Source organism: Rissa tridactyla, chromosome W, assembly GCF_028500815.1.
Source record: "Rissa tridactyla isolate bRisTri1 chromosome W, bRisTri1.patW.cur.20221130, whole genome shotgun sequence".
NCBI classification, from domain to species: domain Eukaryota; kingdom Metazoa; phylum Chordata; class Aves; order Charadriiformes; family Laridae; genus Rissa; species Rissa tridactyla.
The window spans coordinates 21,002,374-21,028,632 of NC_071496.1; the positions used below are offsets into that span (position 1 = coordinate 21,002,374).

General features: G+C 44.2%; 1 protein-coding gene across 1 annotated transcript; it reads right to left on the reverse strand.

The window, feature by feature from the left end:
- Nucleotides 1–236: 236 nt before the first annotated feature.
- LOC128901903 (uncharacterized) lies at nucleotides 237–26,228 on the reverse strand. The gene is given in 3 exon segments (XM_054184051.1): nucleotides 237–445; nucleotides 448–1,198; nucleotides 26,172–26,228. Coding segments are annotated over 3 exon segments (1,017 nt in total).
- Between the last annotated feature and the right edge of the window lie 31 nt (nucleotides 26,229–26,259).

Consider the following 26,259-nt stretch of genomic DNA (forward strand, 5'->3'; position numbering starts at 1 on the left):
TTTGCTTAGGTCCTACAAAACAAGTAAGCATAAGGTCGCCTCGCTGATTCATAGTGAGCTGTCTAACATGTACCCATCCTCCGCCCCCCCCCCCCGCCCACTGTAGGGGAGCGAAGGGCTTAGTTTCCCACCGGCACTGGCAGTTTCCCATCAGTTAAATCTATGAGGGGCACCGGGGGAGCATTAGGGATAACATCGCTATCCCAAGGTTCTTTTGACTTCCCTAAAATTAAATCTCAAGGGATCACCAGTTTCTTTGGCCATCCCCTAATTAACTTTTCTAGCTTGTCTGTTTGTAGCCCATCCATAAGTTCTCGGGGGATTCCTTTTCTCCATCCCATGGTCCATAGTGCGCTCCGCCTATTTGGTATATCCCTCCCGCCCGGTGGTTTAGGGAGGGGTGTCCTTCTCTCGTGGTTGGGGTGCGGGGGGGGGTTTTCAATTCCGCCCATCTTAACCCTTTCGGGTCTTGTTTGGCAGAGGGGACACTAACATATTTCCTCCCATAATTCATTAATTCCTGGGCAACTTCTCCCCAAGTCCACACTTTCAAATTTTGCAGTTTGCGACTGGGGGTTACTAATCCTTCTAGTGCTGCTGTTACTCTTTCACCTTGAGGCACAGCTTTGATTGTACTCTGCAATTGTATGCCAATAGGCTTTAAAGATTCAGGGAGGCCCCTTATCAAGGGAGTCATCTGTTCAGGGTCAACTGCCATCATCATGGGAGACTCTTGTCGGGGCCTAAGCTCCTGGTCATGCATCATTTGTAAGCATGCTGCTTTTTGCACATTTTCTACCAATTGATCAACTGATCCCGTAATAGTGAGAGGGTCTCCCCGTTCCAAGGGATTGAGACCTCCAGCCCAATAGGCTGCCCTCTGAGTTAGGGACCAAGGGGCATGGTGATTGCCAGTAGTTAAAAACACCCCGGGCCCCCAATACCCTTCAGCTTCCTTTTCACTTAGTAGTATCTGGTCCCTGCCTGACAACGACACCCTCCACGCATATTCCGTTTCCAATTCTTTAGGGGTACGACCAAACTCCTTCTTTAGTTTGGCTAATTCCATAGCGGTGTATGGCACTTCCTTAGTAGTAATTTGGGGGGAGTCGTCTTGGTCATCGTCATATGCATATTCTGTCTTGACCAAGGGTTGGAGCGAGTGAGGAGGCATTTCTAATTTGTCTAGCTGCTTCTTCTAGCCCTTCACAGGGTGTTGCGTTAAGGGGCAAAACGGTTTTGGCAGAAAATAAACCCCCTTGCGTTCTAACACTCCTCACTGGGAGTGAGGCACTGGGAGGCTAGGTGTGGCTAGGTTTAAATTCTGAGTGATGCCCAATTCAGCACTATCAGTCCAGTTGCGTTTAATATATTAAACTGTTACGATTCTGGATACGCTAATAGTGGACTGCACCTTCAGTCTAGTTGTGCTCCTGAACTAGCACGGCCACTCTCAAGTCTTTGGTCACGTTCAATGAGAAACCAAAACGACTAGCTACTTAAAAAAGTGCAGTTTACTTAAGCAACAGATATATGGGTTCTTATGGTTGCCGGTGATAAATACACTGTCTGCAAAGCACGTGCCAATAAAAATATTGTTAATTATACAAAACGTGCAACAAAGTTATATACAATACAGCCTGGCTATAAATATAGGAAAGAGACTCTCTAGAGAGGTTTCTAAGTTTCCTGAGGAAGCACTCAGTATAGTCAAAGTCTTACCCAAAGGTGTCCCTATGGGGGGGGGGGGGGGGAGCGGGGAAGAAAGGCTCAGCCCATCGACTGGTCCCGGAAGTCAAAGGCAGTCTGTGATGGAGTCCTCCTTGACTAGTTCACGATGGTGTCTTCCCTGATATCAAGGTGGAGTTTGAGTGACTTTAGTCATAAACACCTTTCTTATGATTGGTGTAAAATTCTCTCGCTTCACATTTAAAGGTATAGTTTACGAAAAATTCAGGATGCAGACTCAAGGAGGAGTGGTCGCACCTTGGAGGTGGGTAGCCTTTGGGATGGAGGTGTGTTTTGGTATTATAATGACATTATGATGAGCAAAGTTCGCGCAAAGGACAGCATTTCATCAAAATTCGACAGACTGTTGGCTCAGGGTAGTAAGTTCGCAGCTTATCAGTTCCATAGTCGCAGATTCTTCGCATACCAGCTGCGGCTGTATTCTACCCTAGAAGCTTTTTGATTTTATACCTTTCCTTAATGTGTGAACAATGCTGTATTTTGCACCTAAGATGGCGCATATTATAGATTTCCCTCTTCCGGGTCAGAGTTTAGCGTCCTTTTGCAAGGCACCAATTTGTTTGGTAACACTCTGCAGATTATGACAATTTTCTCGTGCCCGGTCGTTACCTGGTATGGAGGGGTGTGCACTGTGTTTCTCTAAAAGGTTATACAGCACATCCCTGCCTGCAGGGACAGTGTAATCATCGTTCATTTTCAACAATAGGGGAGGGGCGGTCGCCTCAGGGAGGTAGCACACAAGTAGCAATTCTATAAAAAGTCCCACCCCGAACATCCCTGAGGGGCATGCACGTAAAACAGACCAAAAGTAAAACGGGCAAAAAGTGCAACACTTTCACAAAAACGGGGGTAGTCGCCTCGAGGAGGCCCCACAGTAGTAATCAGTTCACACAGATTCCCACCCCCTTACGTCCCCGAGAGGCACACTCGTACACACAAAAGCGGATAGCAGCTGCGGCACTCTCACATCAAGGAATCCTGTCTGTGACGCCAGTTAAAATGTTAGGTCCCGGTCCGACTACGTTGGGCCCGGGAGAGGTTCGCAATGATTCCAAGCGTGAGATTAAGACACAAACAAGGTCAGATGCTGCTTACTGTAGCTTTATTGTTATTCCCCAGCAATAGTCACTGAGACGAACAATAGAGTAAAGGCGGAAGTAGAGGAAAGGCAGAAAGGAGAAGCAGTATTATGGAGCACAGCAAGAGTATAGTCACCACCACAGGCCCAACGGCGTCCCAACGGTCATCTGGAGTTCAGCGGCATCCCGTTGATCCGTGGTTCTCAAGTCATGATGGTGGTGGGGGTCCCGGTCCCAATTGTGGTGGGTCACTGTAGGAATGTGTCTGAGAGAAAATGGTCAAGTGAGCCAGCCTCCCTACTATGAGAGATTAGATTAAGAACAAAACAGGTGGTAGAAGACGGAATTAGTACATGGGAAAAACGGGAACTGAGAAGGCAGAAAACATGTTGTGCTAATGACTAAGCAATTTGCTATGTGAATTCTTGTAACCAATCTGATGTGTGAATGAACTGCATGCACAGCGCGTGGACAGTGTAACTAGCTAATCAGAAATAAGCAAGTGGCATGTACGGCTACAACACAGGGTATAAAAGATGATGATCTGTGCTTAATAAACGGCTTCTGTTGATTCACATTAGATCGTCTGGAGTCCAGTTATTTCTCCTCAGATGGTGACCCCAACGTGATACCGATTGGCACTTAGCTTGAGCAACGGAACGCGAGGGGCGGAAGACCCAGAAGGAGACCCACCGGCTGGAGGACGGCTCAGCTGGACTGAGACCGGGCGGATTGGGCGGCAATCCGGAATAGAGGAAACAGACGACGTGGCCACGGACACCCAGAGAGAGGTGAGCAGCCGGGGCAGGAGATGGGGCAACAAGTAACAAAAGAAGAAGGGGCTGTATTAAGACTTCTCCTGCATATCCTCTCTACGAGAGGGGTGAAATACGATGAGCGTATGCTCCGAAGGCTGTTAACCTGGTGCAGAGAGAACGGATTCGCACCAGAGCCCCAGACAGCTTTTAAACCAGGAATATGGGAGGCTGTTGGGAAAAAACTGTGGGAAGTGATAAGTAAAGGAGACAAAGAGGCATCACTGTTAGCGACGACATGGCGGTTGGTGTTATCGACCTTACAAGATATGAAGGCGGAGCGAGCCACGGCGGCCGGGGCTTTTGCAGCATTACAACCCACGGGAGGGGGATCGAACAGGCCAGGTCCGAAGGTCTGGGACAATCCCCTGCTGATCCCCTCTGCTCCACCTGAGGCCGAGGGAGGAGGCAGAATGTCAGCAGAGAAGGACAGAGCCGGAGCTGTTTGCTCCTGCCATTGCCCGCCTCGCCCCCTCCCCTCCCCAGTCGTCTCCCTGAGATAGAAGTGCTGGTTTTGTATGTCTGCTGTGTAAGTGTGTGTGGGCGCCAGCTTATACCTGCTGATCAGCATGTGTGCTACTGTTTGCTTTTTGTTGTGTGCAGTGTCGTTAGGTGACTCCACTTGAGCAGGTGTTCTGCCCGGTGTGGTACTGTTCTCGTATGCAACTAGGGCTGACACTCCGTCAAGTGAAGAAGTTTGTATATACACAATGTTTAGATGTAAGGTGAGCGCGCCCCAGGTAGATACACCAGGATGGGCTGTAGAACCGATGGAAGTCCTGAAATATTGGGGGAGTTTTCACCAGCCGACACGCTTACGCTCTTGGGAACGGCTCGCCCGTGCAGGGTGTATCGCTGGTTGTTTCTTGTTTGTCTATAAGACCATGGTTGATTGGGAAAAGGAGTTGAGCCAAAATCTATAGGATGCTCTGTAGGAAAATGAGAAACTTAAGGAAAAATGAGAACCTGAGCTCTTGTTGCAAAGGCAGACTTTTATGTCAGTCGTAAGTGATGGAAAAAAAAAAAAGAAAAAAACAGAAAAAAGAAAAAAAAAGAAAAAAGAAAAAAAGAAAAAAGAAAAAAGAAAAAAGAAAAAAAAAGAAACCAAACAGGAACAATTAGATGGGAAATGTGCCACGTTAGCACAAAAGTATGCCATACACATGACGAGAAAGCATCAGAAAAAGAGAAATAGGACACCTGATTCAAAGCAGTACCACAGAGATATGGTTTTGTTTTTTTCCTCTATGTGTCTATGTTATTGCATGCCTTAGTAGATTGCTCTGTGTTATACCCTGCGAGACTAAAATGAACCCAGCAGAAGCGGTCTCTTGAGCAAGGGGGTGGAATATGGGAAAGCAACGGAAGATCAGCGAGGAGGACTGTAAATACACTCAAGGGACTCACACCCGGGTGCTGGAAAATACATATATCACACCAATTGTTATTCAGCCTCGGGTGCTGGCAAGAAAAACATTTGGATGACATAAGCCTGTAATGGACTCACAGACACCTTATCCAGCTGCTTGAGAATCTTGGCCTGTTGTGGAAGAAGATCAAAGCGCAGTACCAGCGAGAACAGGGAGTCCGCATGCGCTCTTGCTAACGAGGACTCTTTTGCTGCCAAGGATTCGTGATAACAAGGACTCTCTCGCTGCCAAGGATAAGTTTAACAATGCTACTAGTACAGCTATTTCTGAGTTATTGCTAGATGTAGATAGTATTCGATATGCGATGTTGCAAAACAGAGCTGCTACTGATTTTTTGCTTTCAGCTCACGGACATGGTTGTCAAGATTTTAAAGGACTGTGTTGTATGAATCTAAGTGACCACTCCAAATCCATCCATGCCCAGCTGCAGGAACTGCACCGACCGAACCAGCAACTTGTGGAGACCACTGGGTGAAATCTCTTTGCTGGATGGACTTGGGGGTGGGGTTGGTTGAAGCAAATTATACTCATTGCCTGTGTGAAAGGAATTTGTCTGTTATGTTTAGTATGCTGTTTGCCGTGTTTAATAAGCATTATACGATCAGCTGTAAATGCCACTTTGCATCGTACCCTTGTATGAGTTGTAGAATACATTGCTCTAAAAACTGTGTGTGTATCCATGAGAACCTGACCTTCACAGAAGAAGATAGCAAGAAGGGATCACAACAATGTAGTCACGTATCAGACAGCTGCTGTTAGCAAAGCTGGATCATGAGTCTGGTGAGACTCGCTGCATACGCTGGCCACGCGTGCAGCGACTCTTGCCTGTACTTCTCCACTCAATCCAGTGCAGGATATAGGGGGGCTGTCTCGGGTCAGAGAGGGGGAGAGAGACATGAGCGCACTTTGAAGATACAGGGGATGCCCTGGAGCGCTGTGTCTGCCCCCGCCCGCCCCCCCCCCCCCCCCCATAAGTTCTATGTTCATTAAGCCAAACAGCTCCAAAGGCATTACAGCATGTTGCAAGATAAGATATAGTCTACTACTGCTGCAAGACGCACTGAACACCTTCCTACAAGAATTTCAACTTCATGCCCTGATAGGACAGTGGGATGATGCACTCACAAAGAGCCTGACTGCATTAGAGTGGGTATTTTTGCCACATACCTTTTCAAAATCAGTAACTATGATGATTGAAATGTTACCACGATTGTTTTTCCAGGGTCGTTTGTGCTGTCACCAGCTTTCTGGAATGGATCCAAGCCACATACACGTCCCCATCAAAAAGAATGACCTTGACCCTTGGTTATCACAAAGTCTTAACCTTCTTAGTACATTATATTGGGCAAATAAATTATTCTTTCCCCTAGCACAGACTGTTACAGTCACTTTCACAAATTCCTTTACAGCCGCGCATCCTGTGAGCACCAAAGCCTCTTGATGGCACCCGTTCGGTGTTTGTAGGTGGTTCCGGGACACAGTAAATGCTTTTGACTTATTTCAACAGGAACTGTTAAATGTAGGCAGAATCTCAATACGTTACTGGTATTGTTCAAAGACTTGAAGGAGCATTTATAAAACAAGTAGAGAACCAATTGTTATTTAGTCTCTTACTGCAATTAATGTTGCTTTTATGAAAAAGACAGTTTCGTTATTTTATTGTCCACATACGTTCTCACAGCTGTTTACTTGGTCCTTTAACTGAGGGAAAGACAGTTGCGGATTATCACACTGTTGGTAACAACTCTGAACATTTTGCAGCAAGCTGAAATGTCACATGATTTTTTTTTCATCAAAATGCGAAGGCTTTGAGGAAGCTTTTCTTTAACACAACAACAAGCACATGATATTGTGTGAACTTGTGCTGATTGTCAACCATTTATACCTAACTTCAACCCAGGCGTCAGTCCCCGAGGGCATGGACCTTTGGAGTTCTGGCAGACTGATGTAACCCATGTGTCAGAATTTGGAAAACTGAAATTTATACACCTGAGTGTAGACTGTTATTCAACTGCAATTTGGGCAACTGCGCAGACTGGTGAATCTAGTAAACATGTACAAAAGCATTTGCGATCCGCGTTTGCGGCCTTATGTGTACCGCGTGTGATAAAGACTGATAATGGCCCAGGGTATGTAGCCCGTTCAACAGAGGTATTTCTACAGCTGTGAGGCATTACACATGTGACTGGCACACCACATTCTCCGACGGGTCAAGCCATAGTGGAACGCATGAACCAGTCTTTAAAAAATTTGCTTCAAAAACAGAAAGGGGGAGAGCAAGGGCTGAGTCCTGTAGATCGACTGAACAAGGCCGTTTACGTCCTGAACTTCCTACGCCTTCCCCAACACTGCCTTGTACCTCCAATCGTGCGGCACGGCGCAGGCCTGCAGAGAGACCTGGGAGATTTTAGGCAGGAAAATGGCATGGTAGCAGTTAAAAACAGTGTGACGGGGAAGTGGGAAGGACCGTGTAGACTATTAACCTGGGGTCGAGGATATGCCTGTGTCGTTACAGATGCCAGAACCAGATGGGTACCAGCCAAGTGGATAAAGCCCTGGTTTGAGCAGACGGATTCAAATGAGTTACCCCACAATACCAACAACGACGATGAGGGCTGAAGAAGTGCAGTGCCCTAGGTGTGGAACTGTGACCCATAGATCCTTGTGCCTTGTGAGGATTGTCGAGGCCGGTGGTGGTTTGAAAGACCACATGCTGCGGCCTGGTGTGCTGTGTATTTTAATTCTAGTGTGCTGTGTATTTTAATAAGGAATTAGGTAAAGTGACGGGATATGCTGTCTGTTTTTAATCCGGAGTGCTGTGTATTTTAATTCCGGTGTGCTGTGTGTTTTAATAAGGAGTTAAGTAAGGTGACAGGGTGTGCTGTGTGTTTTAAATCCGGTGTGCTGTGTGTTTTAATAAGGAACTAAGTAAGGTGACGGGTTTAATTCATTTAGCTATTGCAATAGAGTACATAGAGTCAGGTTCACCTCAACACGAGCTGGCTGAGCGACAGGAGATTAGGGAAGTCTACCATTCACAAGGATTGGTCAAGGTGTGGCATACAGTGCTGTTACACAGTGCTACTGCCAGAGGTTTGGTCGGTTCCGGAGGACTAGTGGGAACAGGTAGTACGTCACCGTAGCAACAGGTTCGGTCATCTACAGCGCAGAAAGAAGGGCAAGGGTACTGATATTTGAAGATGCCACTGAGAATTAGTGTTGGGCTTATCCTTGTGATTGGAAGTTGCAGCTGAGCACAAAATTGAGAACCCTTGGTATTTCGGCTTCTTTTAATACAGCAGGATTCAATTCAGTCTACCTAACATTTAACACGACCCTAGTGAACTTTTGTGGAGACACCACAGGGGTGATGATTGATTTTTGCTGTAGGCTCAGGGTCATGGATGTGAAGATTTTGAAGGTATGTGTTGTATGAACCTTTCTGACCACTCATCATCCATTCATAAGCAGTTACGGGATCTGAAGGATAACATGTCCAAATTAAAAGCAGTTAAAAACGGTTTCGATGATTGGTTAAGCTCATGGGGTATAACGGGATGGTTATCAGACTTCCTAAAGCAAGGGCTCATGCTATTGTTGGTTATATTATTATTGATTATGGTAGCCTCGTGTGTTGTCCGCAAAGTGACTGACATGATAGAAAATGCCATGCATAAGGTCTGGCTGGCTCAAGAAGAAAAAGGGGGTATTGTAGGAATGTGTCTGAGAGAAAATGGTCACGTGAGCCAGCCTCCCTACTATGAGAGATTAGATTAAGGGCAAAACAGGTGGTAGAAGACGGAATTAGTACATGGGAAAAACGGGAACTGAGAAGGCAGAAAACATGTTGTGCTAATGACTAAGCAATTTGCTATGTGAATTCTTGTAACCAATCTGATGTGTGAATGAACTGCATGCACAGCGCATGGACAGTGTAACTAGCTAATCAGAAATAAGCGAGTCACGTGTACGGCTACAACACAGGGTATAAAAGATGATGATCTGTGCTTAATAAACGGCTTCTGTTGATTCACATTGGATCGTCTGGAGTCCAGTTATTTCTCCTCAGGTCACCATACCAGTTATAGTCTAGGTCGGTCCATAGCTTGACCTGGTTGCGTGACGGTGGCCTTTGCCCAGCTAATCGTCGTTTCACACGATTGCCGTATGAGCTCTTCCTGCCTTTGTTGGTTCAGCACAGTCATCGTGCCTCAGCAAGTTTGGGGTAGACAGGGTCTGGCCACTCTGATAACCAAAGGCCTACGCCCTTTTCAGCTGGTGGCAACACACCCTTTTCAGCTGGTGGCAATCTTGGGTGGTGACTGATAAGCAAAAGAATGGTCTGCAGAAAGCGCTAAATAGACACAAGCAAGCTTCTTATTGGGCCGCAAGCCTGCCGTCGATTTGCAGAAGCTTAAGCAAGCTTTGAGACGATTATTTTGAGGTTCCAGTCTCTCACACCAGGACCTGCCTATTAGCTAGAACTGAATTTAAATTAGCCATTCATAAAACCTTGAAACAACGTTGCATACGTTGATCCACTGCTTGTGTGAAGACTTATATGCTGCAAGTATGATAAACTTTGATGTGTCCAGTTCTGGGCTCCTCAGTACAAGAGAGATATGGACATACTGGAGAGAATCTAGCAAAGGGCCACAAAGATAATTAAGGGACCGGAGTATCTTTCCTATGAGGAAAGGCTGAGAGAGCTGGGACTGTTTAGTCTAGAGAAGAGAAGGCTCAGGGCAGATTTCATCAATATGTGATGAGATCTGCACCATCTGAAGGCAAGGTGCAAAGAGGACAGAGCCAAGGCTCTTCAGTGGTGCCCAGTGACAGGACAAGGGACAATGTGTACAAGCTGAAATGGAAGAGATTCCATCTGAATATCAGGAAACACTTTTTTACTGTGAGGGTGACTGATCACTGGAACAAGTTGTCCAGAGAGGTTGTGGAGTCTCCAACCTTGGAGATATTCAAAAGCCATCTGGACATGGTCCTGGGCAACTGGTTCTAGGTGACCCTGCTTGAGCAGGGTGGTTGGACCAGATGACCTCCAGACCTCCTTCCAACCTCAACCATTCTGAATTTTAAAAAAGCTCTATCTTAAAAGCAGAATTTGAACACCAGAAGTATTTTTTAGCATCATACGTAAGCAGTGAGGCTAAGAAGAAATACTGAACAGGTTTTCATCTACTAAGGATCGTCAGTCCTGCACAGTATATGGCCTCACATTTCTTAAGGATAAATTAGAATGTGATAATGAAATTAAGGTCTGCATTATAATGCATGTATACTATAATGCATGTATACTAACCAAAGGTTTTACAGATAGAAAATTCCAGCATTTCCTTTTTCTCAGTTATTGGCATTGCTATATTTTAATTTTTTTAAACATATATTTAATATGTAGCAGAATTTATATTGAAAGAAAAAGTTAACAAGGGGACATCAAAGCCTTTTGGACAGGAGAAAAGGAAATAAAAGTGCAACAAACATAAGGCATAGAAGAGTAATTTCTTTGCACAAGGACCCATTAATGCATGTAATAAATTTCCAAGGTCAACAAACAGGAGAAGTTAGCACAGTTTCATAAAGGAGCTAGGCAAGAACTTCTAGGGAGACAATGCTGTCATTTTTACTAGGAATGGCACAGGACAGATCAGGGTATTTTCTCCTGTTAGGTAGCCCTGTTCACGGCACATTCTTTCTTTAACCTGCTGCTCTATTAATGGATCTTTACAACAGTAATAAAAAACCAGAAAGGATTTAATTATATGCAATGGAGGGGGACATGAGACACGTTCAAAGCGAGTATATTCTTCCCTGGATTTGTAGGTCTAACTGCCTCATGTATATTAAAAATGATCACTTCATTTTAGATATATTAATGGACTTACTTCCAATCTATTTCTGCTTGTCAGATGTGTCACCTCACATCCTTAGAGTACAAGAATGGTAACACTCTCTTTGCTTTACAAGTGAACAAAAATGGAAATCAAGGTATTTCCATACAGGTTTTTCAAAGGAATTTACCATTATAACTGGCACGGGGATAGGAACTTTCTGATATTCAGAAAGATCCCTGCTGAGCAGGAGACTATTTGTAATCAATGATAAACACGCAAAGTTTCTGATAAGGTCAAAAGCACTAAATTATGCTTTAAATGGTGTTGATTTTATTTTTTGTTATGAAAACTTTTTGTTTAATTTTCCCAAAAGATTATAATGAAAAAAATGTAATTGTGCACAATTTTACACACAGCAAAAATCTTTTCCTCTGATCACCATTCTGCCCTGCCTGGTTAAAATGCTGCAATTCATTTTACTGGAAGACCACTTTATTCTTTTTTCCACTTTTCTTGCTATTAAAACTGTTAGAGAGATGATGTAATTTGGAGCTGTACTGCAACAGGTGTTGAATTAGCCAGTGAAAGATTTCTTCTTGCCTGACTCGAAGTAGTAACCAAAGCACCCAAGGAAAGTGCCTGACAGCCAAATAGGATTTCTTATTTAGTGACCATAATGCTGTTGCCTAGCATCTCACTGGGCTACTGTTTTTTAAACTTTTATGCTGCTATTGTACTTATGTAGATGTTTTGGTTAATGTATCATCCAGTTGCTGATATTAATCTTTGCTTATTGTGCTCACTCTGTATATATATAAATGATGTGAGATATTCTTCCTTCGAAACAGATGTATAACTCTCATGTCTAATGCATTTTATCACGGTTTAGCAGTACAGACTTTTATACTTGGTCAGCAAAATATTTATAATTGTGAAGAAAGTTATGCATAGAACAGTACTTCAGAATATGTTGAAAATGTGTATGTATGCTGCATAAACCTGCTTTAAATCAGATTTTCATATTAATATATATTTTATTATATTGTTTAACATTAATTAGAGTAACTGTGCATAATCATAAAGGTAATACATAAGGCATGCCATTGTTTTAGATGATTTACATGTACATAATAAGAGATAGCGTGTGCTCAAAAAACCTAGATCTAAGCAAAACACAAACACCCAGGAGCGTGTATTCATACTTGCAAAATCTGTGCAAAGGAATTTTTGTTTGTTTGCTGTTTCAAATTATGTCTGGTGGCCTAAACTTTACTAGACTGATACCTGGCATGAGATCATATAACTATACGGTAATACAGTCAATAACTGAACTTTGATCTCCCGTACTGTGATCAACTGCTATGACAAGATTTTCCTAGTTCAGAAGAGTGAGAGGGCTATGCACGGTAAAGAGGAAAACACAACCCCTTCCTCTGCTCTATTTGTCCAAAAGGCAAAATGGTAACAAATCCCATCAGTGCATGGAATGCGGTGTCGATATAGTTATTTACTATTTTATGAACTTTTGAAATTAATAACTAATATAAATTTGGAAAATAGTACACTACTTAAAAGACATTTTGGAAAAGGTAGGTTTGAGAATTGTGGAATAAATACTAAATTGGATAAAAAATACAAAAGTACAGCATTGTTCACACATTAAGGACAAGCATAAAATCAAGAGGCTTCTGAGGTAGAAAATAGCCGCAGCTGGCATGAAGAATACAACACCTGTGGTTCCCTGATAAGGATGCTTGTGAAGCTACATGAGGTACGGGACGGGATGCAATTATTCCGTGGCTTTACCTTATGATGTATAGCGGATACGGGAATGGGATGATACCATGAAACAGATAAGCTGCCAATTAGCTGCCCGCTAGATGCTCAGAGCCAACATTTTGTCAAATTTTGATGAAATGCTGTCCTTTGTGCGAACTTTGCTCATTCTAATGTCATTATAATACCAAAACACACCTCCATCCCGAAGGCTACCCACCTCCAAGGTGCGAGCACTCCTTCTTGAGTCTGCGCCCTGAATTTCTCGTAAACTATACCTTTAATTGTGAAGCGAGAAAAATTTACACCAATCATGATAAAAGTATGTATGACTGAAGTCACTCAAACTCCACTAACAAATAGTATAAAAATAGCCCGAGAGAGGGGGGATACCCAGGGAAGACACCATTGCAAAGAATTACATCACTGACTTCTGGGATCAGTCGACGGGCTAAGCCTCTCTTCCCCCCCATAGGGACGCCTTTGGGTAAGACTTAGATTATACCGAGTGCTTCCTCAGGAAACTTAGAAATTTCTCTAGAGACTCTTTTTTCTACATTTAGAGCCAGGCTGTATCGTTTATAACTTTTTCGCGCATTTTGTATATGTAACAATACTTTCATTTGCACGTGCTTTGCAGACAGTGTATTTATCACCGGCAATCCTGAGAACCTATGTATCTGTTGTTTAAATAAACTGCACTTTTTTAAGTAGCTAGTCATTTTGGTTTCTCACTGAACACGACCAAAGACTCAAGAGTGGCCATGCTAGTTCATGAGCACGACTAGACTGAAGGTGCAGTCCACTATTAGTGTATCCAAATCGTGATAGTTTAATACATATTAAACGCGATTGGACTGATAGTGCTGAATTGGGCATCACTCAGAATTTAAACCTAGCCGCACCCAGCCTCCCACCTCGGTGAGGAGTGTTAGAACGCAAGGGGGTTTATTTTCTGCCAAAACCGCTTTGCCCCTTTTCACGCAACAAGAATCTACAAAGAAAGAAGCAGATGCAAAAGAAAATATTTCAGAAATGAGAACAAAGATGAGCCTGTCTGGTATGAAACCAACTCCAAACACTGAGGTAGGAAAATGGTGGTGGCTGCAGAATGCACTTGAACAGATGTGAGAAGTCGTGGTTGAGCCTTAGCCGGCAACAAAGAACCACGCGGCCACTTGCTCACCCCCCCACAGCTGTGGGGGAGAATCAGAAGAAAAAGGCAAAACTCGTGGGCTGAAATAAAGGCAATTTAACAGAACAGCGAAGGAAAGAGGAAACCAACAATAATAATACTGATAAAGGAACGTACAAAACACAGTTACTTTACCACCACTCACAGACCTGTGCCAGGAAGCCCCAGCCTGCTCCCAAGAATCGAATTCCTGCTCCACCCACCACCCCCGCCCCCAGCCCCCCTCTCCGGCCATATGGTATGGAATACCTGTGTCCCGTGCCAGCTCCTTGGGAAAATTAACCCTCTCCCCGCCGGAACCAGGACATCATCCACCCCTTATTCTGTACCATCTATGTCATGCCCAGATCTTACAGGTTCCAATCAATTGCCACCACATTTCCCTGTCTTTGAGATTTATATATATATATGTACATATATATTCATACAGATATAATGCCCTAAGTCTATGGGCCACCCCTCTAAAACGTCTGTTGAGTTCATTTAATCCATGGCTTTGGGCTCCATCCGTTAGAACAGTCTCTCGGGGCAGGCAAGATGCTGTGTGGTGCTGGACTGTTACATGCTATATTTTTGGAGCTTGCGGCTGGTGAATCCAGTGTGGCTCATGCCCACAGTACGTGGGTTGAAAATGTCAATTTGAGGGAGTTGCTGGGTGCCAACTGATGAGGTTAGTTCTGATCCTATCACCGCTGCACTTTACTTGGTTTTCATTAGTTTGGGTGATTCTTACTGTAGTAGAACTGATAGCAATTATAGTAATGAGGACATACAGTGGCAGGGTTACTTAGCAATCAACAACACACAATTTGATTCATTGGCTATTCTCACCCAAAATCAGATCCCCATGACGTACACATTGGACTTCCCCATCCTTGCGCATCACCCACCAAGTGCACCCAGGTCCTTGGGCGAAAACAATCCCACGGATGGGTTTGGCTTTGCCTGAGGCAGGACTAACCCAGACTGTCTTCCCTAACATATTCTTCATGTGCACTACGGGGACTTTATCCCCTTCTATGGTACGTGGAAGTTTTGATTGGGCAGGGCCAGCCCGATTGTTAGATCCCCTGGTGTTAACTAGCCAGGTAGCCTTTGCTAAATGTGCATCCCAATGTTTTAAGGTCCCACCACCCATTGCTCTCAGTGTAGTTTTTAACAGTCCATTGTATCGTTCTATGTACCCAGAGGCTGGTGTGTGACAGGGGATACCCACTCATTGCCATGCTCTTTGGCCCAGGTGTCTATGAGGCTGTTGTGGAAATGAGTCCCGTTGTCTGACTCAGTTCTCTCTGGGGTGCCATGTCGCCACAGGACTTGTCTTTCAAGGCCCAGGATAGTGTTCCGGGCGGTGGCATGGGGCACAGGGTATGTTTTCAGCCATCCGGTGGTTGCTTCCATCATTGTGAGCACATGGCGCTTGCCTTGACGGGTTTGTGGCAGTGTGATATAATCAATCTGCCAGGCCTCCCCATATTTATATTTCAGCCATCGTCCTCCATACCAAAGAGGCTTTAACCGCTTGGCTTGCTTGATTGCAGCGCATGTCTCACATTCATGGATGACCTGTTCAATAGTGTCCATGGTCAAGTCTGCCCCTCGGTCACAAGCCCATCTATATGTCGCATCTCTCCCTTGATGGCCTGAGGTGTCATGGGCCCACCGAGCTATGAAGAGTTCACCCTTATGTTGCCAGTCCAGATCCACCTGAGCCAATTCAATCTTAGCAGCGCGATCCACCTGCTGGTTGTTCTGATGTTCCTCAGTGGCCCGATTCTTCAGTACATGGGCATCTATGTGACATACTTTCACAACCAGATTCTCTATCCGGGCAGCAGTATCTTGCCACAGTTCAGCAGCCCAGATGGGTATGCCTCTGTGTTGCCAGTTGCCCTGCTCCTACTGCTTTAACCACCCCCCACAGAGCATTTGCCACCACCCATTATAGAGACTGGCCATTTTTCTCGCTCGGCAATGTCCAAAGCCAGCTGAATGGCTTTCACCTCTGCAAACTGGCTCGATTCACCTTGTCCTTCACTGGCTTCTGCAACTTGTCATGTAGGACTCCACACAGCAGCCTTCCACTTTCGATGCTTTCCCACAATCCGGCAGCACCAGTGAACAGGGCATGTTTTTTCTCATTTTGTGGCAGTTTATTGTATGGTGGGGCCGCTTCCACACGCGTCACCCTCCTCCTCTGGTGACATTCCGAAATCCTTGCCTTCTGGCCAGTCCATGATCACTTCCCGAATTCCTGGGCAACTGGGGTTTCCCATTCGAGTCCGCTGTGTGATCAGTGCAATCCGCTTACTCCATGTAGCATCAGTTGCATGATGTGTGGTGGGGACCCTTTCTTTGAACATCCAGCCCAGCACCGGCAGTCGAGCTGCCAAGAGGAGCTGTGCTTCTGTACCAACTACTTCCGAAGCAGCTCGAACCCCTTCATATGCTGCCAATATCTCTTTTTCTGTTGGGGTGTAGCGGGCTTCGGATCCTCTGTATCCCCGACTCCAAAACCCTAGGGGTCGACCTCGGGTCTCCCCTGGTGCTTTCTGCCAGAGGCTCCAGGTAGGGCCGTTCTCCCCGGCTGCGGTGTACAGCACATATTTAACATCTTGTCCTGCCCGGACTGGCCCCAGGAACACTGCATGGACTATTTCCTGTTTGATTTGTTCAAAAGCTTGTCATTGCTCAGGACCCCATTTAAAATCGTCCTTCTTCTGGGTTACTTGATGCAGAGGGCTTACAATTGGACTGTAATCTGGGATATGCGTCCTCCAAAACCCCACAATGCCTAAGAAAGCTTGTGTTTCCTTTTTACTAGTTGGTGGAGACATAGCTGCTATTTTGTTGATCACATCCATTGGGAGCTGACGGCATCCATCTTGCCATTTTATTCCTAAAACCTGGATCTCCTGCGCAGGTCCCTTGACCTTACTTCTTTTTATGGCAAAAAAAGCTTTCAGAAGGATTCGGACTATTTTACTCCCTTTCTCAGAAACTTCTTCTGCTGTGTTTCCCCATACGATGATGTCATCGATGTATTGCAGATGTTCTGGAGCTTCACCCTGTTCCAGTGCAGTCTGGACCAGTCCATGGCCAATGGTGGGGCTGTGTTTCCACCCCTGGGGCAGTCGATTCCAGGTGTACTGGACGCCCCTCCAAGTGAAAGCAAACTGTGGCCTGCACTCTGCTGCCAAAGGGATTGAGAAGAATGCATTCGCTATATCAATCGTGGCATACCACTTGGTTGCCTTGGACTCCAGTTCGTACTGGAGTTCTAGCATGTCCGGCACGGCAGCGCTCAGCGGTGGCGTGACTTCATTCAGGCCACAACAGTCTACAGTTAGCCTCCACTCTCCATTAGATTTTCGCACCGGCCATATGGGACTGTTAAAGGGTGAGCGAGTCTTGCTGATCACTCCTTGAACCTCTAGTTGACGAATCAGCTTATGTACAGGAATCAGAGAGTCTCGGTTAGTGCGATATTGCTGCCGATGCACCGTTGTGGTAGCAATCGGCACCTGCTGTTCTTTGACCCTCAACAACCCCACAACAGAAGGGTCCTCCGAGAGACCAGGCAAGGTAGACAACTGTTTAACTTCCTCCGTCTCCAAGGCAGCTATGCCAAAAGCCCACCGGTACCCTTTTGGGTCCTTGAAATGCCCTCTCCTGAGGTAATCTATACCAGGGATGCATGGAGCCTCTGGGCCAGTCACAATGGGATGCTTTTGCCACTCATTCCCAGTTAGGCTCACTTCCGCCTCCAGTACAGTCGACTCTTGGGATCCCCCTGTGACCCCAGAAATACAGATGGGTTCTGCCCCTCTATAGCTTGATGGTATTAGGGTGCACTGTGCACCCGTGTCCACTAGAGCCTTATACTCCTGTGGGTCCGATGTGCCAGGCCATCGAATCCTCACCGTCCAAGAAACCCGGTTGTCCCTTTCCTCCACCTGGCCGGAGGCAGGGCCCCTCTAATCCTGGTCATAGTATCCGTTACTCACTTCTTGCAGAAATGACTTGGAAGTTCCCTCAAGAGGATCAGAAGCAAGATCAGGCCTTCTGCTCTGTCTGGGGAACTGCCCGCTGGAAACTGGGGCGGCACTTTTCCTGGAGGGATCCCCTTTTGTGGTGGTCCTTCCTTGCAACTCCTGTACCCGTGTCCGCAGGATCCAAGTAGGTTGTCCATCCCACTTCCTCATGTCCTCTCCATGGTCACAGAGTTAAAACCACAGGGTGCCTCGTGGTGAGCACCCTCTGTAGTCTCTCTCTTGAGTGGGGAAACGCCTACTCCTAATAGCTGAGATGCTGGCCCATACAGGTGGGGAGTAGGACATATTCTCTTCAAGTTGCTGGACCTTCCGGGACAGTTTCTCCACAGCTGAGACAAGGGGGGAAGAGAGACTTTCTTCATATCGCCGGAGCCGGCCAGCCACCTCATCCACCGTTGGTCCCTCTTCACCTTTCCATTCCATTACTGCCAGTGAGTTGGCATATGACGATGGTGCGCTTCGTACAAACGTCCGCCACATGGGCCTTGTGCACTGGACCTCATCAGGGTCTGTGGGTAAGTCTGCATTGTCCAAGTCATAATAAATCATCTCCCACACGGCTAATTCCCTGAGGTACTGGATGCCTCTTTCCACGGTAGTCCACTCGCTTGGTTGACATAAAACATCTTCACTGAAGGGGTAGTCACCTCCAGAGGCTGAGGGCTTGGGTCTTCTTCCCAATCGCCTTGTCAATGCCCCCTTCCCTAGACAGGGATCCCAGCTGCCTGGCTTCCCTACCCTCTAATTCCAGGCTACTGGCCCCATTATCCCAGCACCAGAGCAGCCAGGTGACAATGTGCTCGCCTGAAAGTCGGCTAAAATCTTTTCTCATATCCCGCAACTCGCTCAAGGATAGGGATCGGGTGATTATCTCTGGTTCTGCCTCTTCCTCCTGTTCTCGTGATGGCCCTGGTTCATCGTCATCTCTTACTAAGCGAATTGATTTCTTTGTGTATTTCTTCTTATGTATAGGGGCAACCGATACTGTCTCGGGTTGGATTTCTGGTTCAGTCGCATTGCCTGTCACCGGGGTTGCAGTTGCCGCAGTGCCTGTCACCAGGGTTGGAGTAGCCACAGTGCCTGTTGGTCTGGTTTCCCTCTCTTTCCCCTGAGGGTGCTGCATAATATCCAGCAGTGTTTGGTAGATACTGGCCAGGGCCCAGCACAGCGCGGTGAGTTGTGCCTCTCTGGAATAGCCACAGCATTTTCCCTTCAGATATTCTACCACTTTATCAGGGTCCTGTAATTGTTCAGGGGTGAAGTCCCAGACCATGGGAGGTGAGAAGTTCTCTGGGTACCTGCCCATGCTCTCCCACATGCCATGCCACCCCTGACTATCCAGCCTCGGAGCAGATCTCTGGGTGGTAGTCTTAAATAGTCGTTTAACCCTAAACAGGACCTGGAACACGTTCAGGAGACATAGCAATAGGAACATGCTGGTTTGAGCATCCCAAGGATATTCAAAATTCTCAAAAGCTGTCATACCTGACCTGAAGGAGAAAAGGGAGGCAAAAGAGCTGGGGAAAGTATCCGCCCCTGTTTCCCCCATGGATTGAGTGTGATTATTAATAAATTCTGAGAGACGGCGCTCGAGATATGGGCAGGACAGCAATGTTGCATAAACACCCCAACATAACTGTCTGAACAGTGATGTTATCATATCATAAGTTGATATTACACAGGACAGCAAAATGATGATCCTGATCCCTCTCCCAGAGGTGATAAACAGTTTCGTGGGGAGTATATAAAGCATATAAGAACCACGCAGCTTCTCGCTCACCCCCCCACAGCTGTGGGGGAGAATCGGAAGAAAAAGGCAAAACTCATGCGTTGAGATAAAGGCAGTTTAACAGAACAGCAAAGGAAAGAGGAAAACAAGAACAATAATACTGATAGAGGAATTACTGTACCACTGCTCGCTGACCTGACCCGAGAAGCCCCAGCCCGCTCCCAAGTGGGCATGGCATCACATGTTATGGAATACAGGAAGGATGGGGAGACTCTTTTTCAGGGAGTGTAATGATAGGACGAGGGGTAATGGTTTCAAACTGAAAGAGGGGAGATTTAGATTGGATATTAGGAAGAAATTCTTTACTGTAAGGGTGGTGAGACAATGGAACAGGTTTCCCAGGGAAGTTGTGGATGCCCCATCCCTGGAAGTGTTCAAGACCAGGCTGGATGAGGCTTTGAGCAGCCTGGTCTAGTGAGAGGTGTCCCTGCCCATGGCAGGGGGGTTGGAACTAGTTGATCTTTAAGGTCCCTCCCAACCCGAACCATTCTATGATTCTATGATAATACCTGTGTCCAGTGACAGCTCCTTTGGAAAATTAACCCTGTCCACACCAGAACCAGGACATAAGATTACAACCAAGGAGTCCAAAGAGATTCCCACTATAACAGTCAAGCAAAAGAAAAGTCACAACAAATGTAGTTTTTAGAATCAAGAAAAAATCCCTCTTTCTGAGAAAAAATATCCACAGCAACAGGACTATGGGTAAATTCTGCAAAATTTCAGTCTGCACACAACGCTCAAACCCCAGCAAGTGTTAGCAAGCACACACCCGGTCATTTCATGGGTTCAATAATTGCAATTAGGCTGACTTAATGTGACCCAGGATTTAAAATAAGATTTCTTATATCTGGAACCATCCTGAGACAGAAAATTCAAATAATTACTCTACTGAAAATCTAAAAAATATAATTGCTGCAATTTATATATATTTAAAAAGTTAGCATTCCATAAGTGATATGAATCACACATTCAGTTATATTCGGTTACCATATATATACTATATACTTACTGAGTTGGAGATAAAAGCTGTACTCATCATGAACTTTGCTCAGATAAAGAGTTAGAAGTTCAATGATTACTTTTTGGGAGATTTGTGCAGCATTTGTGGCAATAGCTTGGTTTTTTGGTTGTGAAGAATACATACATTTTTAAGATATTGTCCCTTTAAAACGCAATATGCTTAACAAATGTGAATTATTTGCATTTTTGGCAATTACTTATTTTACAAATAAGAGCACATGCTTCTTTAAGAAGGTACTTGTCAATCCATAGATGGACTTAATTTTCTGCTACTGAACTGTACAGAAAATAGCCATCAGAGTCTAACCATTTGAGTTTAAAATTTACATACCCCAGATCTCCAGAGACTAGATATATTCATCAAGTCATTTCTAATAGAAACTAATTGAAAAGATTAATGACTATAGTGTACTATCCAAAACATACCTGTTTGGTGGAGGAAACAAAATAAATAAATGATTCACTGTGTGGCAATTAGGCACGGACTCTGTTTCGGTGCACAAACGAAATCGCTTTATTTTAGGCAACAGCCTCCTTAAATACCTTCTGCTACAGAGCTAGTAATTTCCCACTGCTACATCCTTATCATATGATTACACAGCACATACCACACATACCACATACCATACATGGTGTAAACAAAGACAAACTATTCATCTTTAGCAACCCAGCTGGCTGTCAGCACTCTCTCCTTTTCTTCCTCTACTCATGGCCCAGGTCCTGTGCAGCTAGGGCTTGTTTACTTATCCCATGGTTTGCCGCCAGTGAGAGCAATGAGATCTCCAGGGCTCGTTCCGGGTGCCGCGTCCGCAGGTTCTTCGGCATCCACACACTGTTTTTGTTAAATCCTGGTCAGGCTGCTCCACCTTTTAAATATATCATTAATTCAGAATATATACAGCAACCTGAACTGCCAAATTGGCATAAGTTAGTGAAGGGTATACTAGCTAATTCTCATAAAACCTACAATTTTCTTTCATAACCATTAACATTCATAGTTGTCCAAAATCTTTATTTATTTCACTAACTTTTCTGACACAGACATTTCTTTCCTTGGAAATAAATTTTTCTTGGAAATGGAATTAAAATCAATTAAAAGTATGGAATTAAAATCAATCATGTATTTTTTTTCCAAATGCCATAGTTATATCTCAGGTGTTTCTATATATTGGTTAGCTAAATAATGCACTACTTCAATTTTTAATGGGCTAAGGAATTAAGTAAACAAATATAGTTAAAACTTTGAAAGGAATTTGTGTGCAGGAACAAATTATTCATAAATTACTATGGTGGCTGATCAGTACCATTCATATTTCATGACAACATATGGATCTAAATAAACATGATTGTAACCATATGTGTTTCCTAATTATCCCTTGTCATGATTAACATAGCAATATTTGTGATCATAAAGTGTCCATAGTTAAGCATTATCTTTCTGATGAGGAGCCAGGAGTCAAGGCAAATGTTATTAATCTGGACACAGAAGGTCCCAAATGCCTTCAGATAAGATGTTCTGGCACTTTCGCAAGTGCAGAAACAAGAATTAGAAAATAAAGTTCAATGGAGAAGCCTTAGGAAAAGACTGTGCCTTATCTTTCTAGATGGAAATCTAGCTGTAGATCATTTAACCTTTCAATCATTTTTTCCCTTTTTTTTCTTGTTAAACATAGTTTCCAAGTTTGAATTTGGCCAGTCTTAAAACATAACAATCTTCTGAGCCATGGTCTTTTGTTTGGGCAGGTTCTTCGGCATCCACAATTCCCCCTTCTTTGTTTACTACAAAAACAGTGGCTAAGGTTTTGTCTATAAGACGCTGCGTACACTGTAGCATACAGGGAATACAAAGCATAATGCACAAGAATATGCTTATGCAAAAAAGCAAGAATTTTAGAGCTGATTGCAACCATCCAGTTAAGCCCCAACTGTTAAAAAAGGTTATCCAGCCATCCCCAACTTCCCCCCATTCATAATTTCTGCACATTTTGCTCTAACTGTTGTATACTTTTATGGATTGATTCAGAGTGGTCTGATAAATTCATACAGCACATGCCATCAAAATCTTCACATCCATGGCCATGTGCTAATAACAGGAATTTTTGCAAAAGTTGCATGGCGTACTGAATCTACATCTAATAAAAGGCCAGAAAGAGCTAATGAAGTAGCATTACTTTGTTTCGCAAGCCAACAACCTAGCTTTTTTAAGAGCGTTAGCGCTTTCGCAGAAGCCACGCCGGGAGCAAAGAAAGAAGAAATGGCAACCACAGGCAGTTGCCAAAAGTGTACCTGGTCGTCACAATTTGACCCGAAAGCATGAGTTACCAATCTTTTATTTCTATGGTAGTCGTTCACATGAGTGTGATTTAATATCATTGTGATATTAGGTGTCAGCATGGTTAATTTTTCTATAGTACAAGGCCCTCCCATAATCCGAGAGGGAATCCCTGAACATGCACGATGTCCACAAATAAAAAACACGCCCTGGGGCAGTTTCCGGGGCACCGGATCCCCAGGGGCAACGTGAGTGGATGTCTGATTGCACCATTTTGATTGATTCCGATATGTATAATCAAGAGGGGTGACCTTTTGGAGATATGTTGCATTTTGAGGATATTTGGTAAAGTTAAAATACTTACAAGCATCCATCTGAATTGAGTCTAGAATATCAATCTCCTGTGGCTCTAAAGGCAGGGGAAAGAATAATTTATTTGCCTAATATAATGTACTAAGGCAATTTGTAGGTTAAGACTTTGTGATAACCAAGGGTCAAGGTCATCCTTTTTGACGGGGACGTGTATGTGGCTTGGATCCATTCCAGAAAGCTGGTGACAGCACAAACGACCCTGGAAAAACAATCGCGGTAACATTTCAATCATCATAGTTACTGGTTTTGAAAAGGTATGTGGCAAAAATACCCACTCTAATGCAGTCAGGCTCTTTGCGAGTGCATCATCCCACTGTCCTATCAGGGCGTAAGGTTGAAATTCTTGTAGGAAGGTGTTCAATGTGTCTTGCAGCAGTAGTAGACTATATCTTATCTTGCAACGTGCTGTAATGCCTTCTGAGCTGTTGGGCTTAATGAATGTGGAACCTACGGGGGGAGGGGGAGAGCAGACACAGGCTCCAGGGCATCCCCTGTATCTTCAAAGTGCGCTCATGTCTCTCTCCCCCTCTCTGACCTGAGACAGCCCCCTTATATCCTGCACTGGACTGAGTAGAGAAGTGCAGGCTAGAGTCGCTGCACGCGTGGCCAGCGCGTGCAGCGAGTCTCACCAGACTCATGATCCGGCTTTGCTAACAGTGGCTGTCTGATACATGACTACATTGTTGTAATCCCTTCTTGTTGTTTTCTTCTTTGAAGGTCAGGCTCTCATGGATACACACATAGTTTTTACAGTAACATATTCTACAACTCATACAAGGGTATGATGCAAAGTGCCATCTACAACTGATGGAAACGCGAATCCAGAAAATTCACATGCAGCCATAATCCCAAAAGAAAGGGCCTTGGATTGACTCTTGTTTAAATTCATTGCCTACATGTAGCTATATACTGCCTCCAAGCTGCAGCAGTTTTTTACTGGTGCCTATAAGTGATGTACAGGAGAATCAAATAGCATGCAGGACAAAAATGTCCAGAGATCCACTGACTTTTCCCCATATAAATTCTTTTCTCCTCCTCTAAAAGGGTAAAGTGTGGTCTGCAAGTCACTTTTCAAAGATAAGCATGTGTGAATCTGACAGTATAATTTTGCCCTTAATAAACAGAATTTATAGTGTAAGCTATTCCAGAAGCCATGATAAATGAGATAATTGGACATTATTCCATATTGTAACACAGATGGTCAAAATTATACCATTTAAAACACTTAAGAGGATATGTTTGACTTCTTCAAAATATACTTTTACAATAATGAAATTCAAAGTATATACTTTTCTTCAATGAGAAAGGTATTTTGAGAAATCCATCAATTATCATTCTAAATGTATCTTTGTAAGCCAGTGTATATTGACAAGAATACTGAAATATAATTCAAAGCTTGACTTGTAGTGGCATTGAGAATTTTCATGTAAAATTATAGCATTATTCTTTGCTCTTTACTTTTATTTCATAGGTATAAAAATCAATGTTCAATCATGTAATATTCAATATATTACATATTTATTATTTTGTCAATATGCAGGGAAAAGGCATAAATGGAACATAAAATATTAATACAATCATTTGCACAGGCCTGTGAAATCTGATGTGCATTTAAAACGCAATATGCTTAACAATATGCTCAACAATATGCTCTGTAAGCTCATCTGCTTTTGATGCCGGTCAGTGTGTTCCTGTTCCCACCCGTTGCTGAGTCCAATCTGGAATTTTCCCAGTGCCTGCTGGTGACATCTCCCTGGAAGCTTGATACAGTTTTGTATATATTGTATGTATTTCATAATTTCTTTTTTTATTATATTATTAATATTTCTTTAAAGTATTTTAGTTTTTTTCTGAAGTCATAAATCTCTATCTCTCTTCTTCCTCTCCTTGGAGCGAGAGGTGGGGGAGAGCATCTGTCATCTTGTAATTGGCCAGCCCAGACAAAACTGCAACACTCAGCCATTTTTTTTTTGATTTCTCAGTGTTCTGGTTTGAGGTAAAACAGAACATACTTTCTGTTCAGTAATTTTACTTCTTAGCTAGGCCTCATCTAACTCTCTGAAATTAACAGCATGTTGTGTCTAAAATAGTTCGTTCAGAGTGATAAGACAGTTTGTGCCAAGGAATGGTATGCAGAGAGGATCTTGCTTATACTTATTGCTATAACAACCAAGGTCAGCTAATTTAATTATTTGCCACATTGGAGGGTCAAAAATGGAAAAGCATAGAGGGGTCCCACCTGCAGGGAGGAACGGACAGGCCAGGTGACCCAAAATTGACCAACCAGGTACTCCATCCCATCTGCCCCATGCTCAAGTATAAAAGCTGAGGGATCAAAGGGGCAACGCTCTTCCTTCAATGCCTGACATCTGAGGAGGACCCTGTCTGTTCATCTGCCTTTGATCCCGATCCATGTGTTCCTGACTCCATCTGTGGAACCCAGTTCCCACCTGTTGCTGAGTCCAGTCTGGGACTTCCCCAGTGCCTGCCCGTGACATCATCCTGGGAGCTTAATACAGTTTTGTATGTACTGTATCTATTTTCATTATTTTCCTTTTTATTTTATTATTAATATTTCATTAAAGTAGTTTAGTTTTTTCTAAACTCGTAAATCTCTTTATCTCTCCTCCTCCCCTCCACGTACAAGAGGTGGGGAGAAGCATCTGTCGCCGGCCATTGGCCAATTTGGCCAAAACCATGACTCTCAGCCATTTTTTCCATGGCTGCCACAGTAATGGGACGAGAGACTGTCTTCATACTGTCGCACCTTATTAGCCACCTCATTTACAGTTGGTGTATCAGCATCAGAGCCTCCCCAGACCATTGTTGACAAAGTGTGGGAATAATTTGATGGT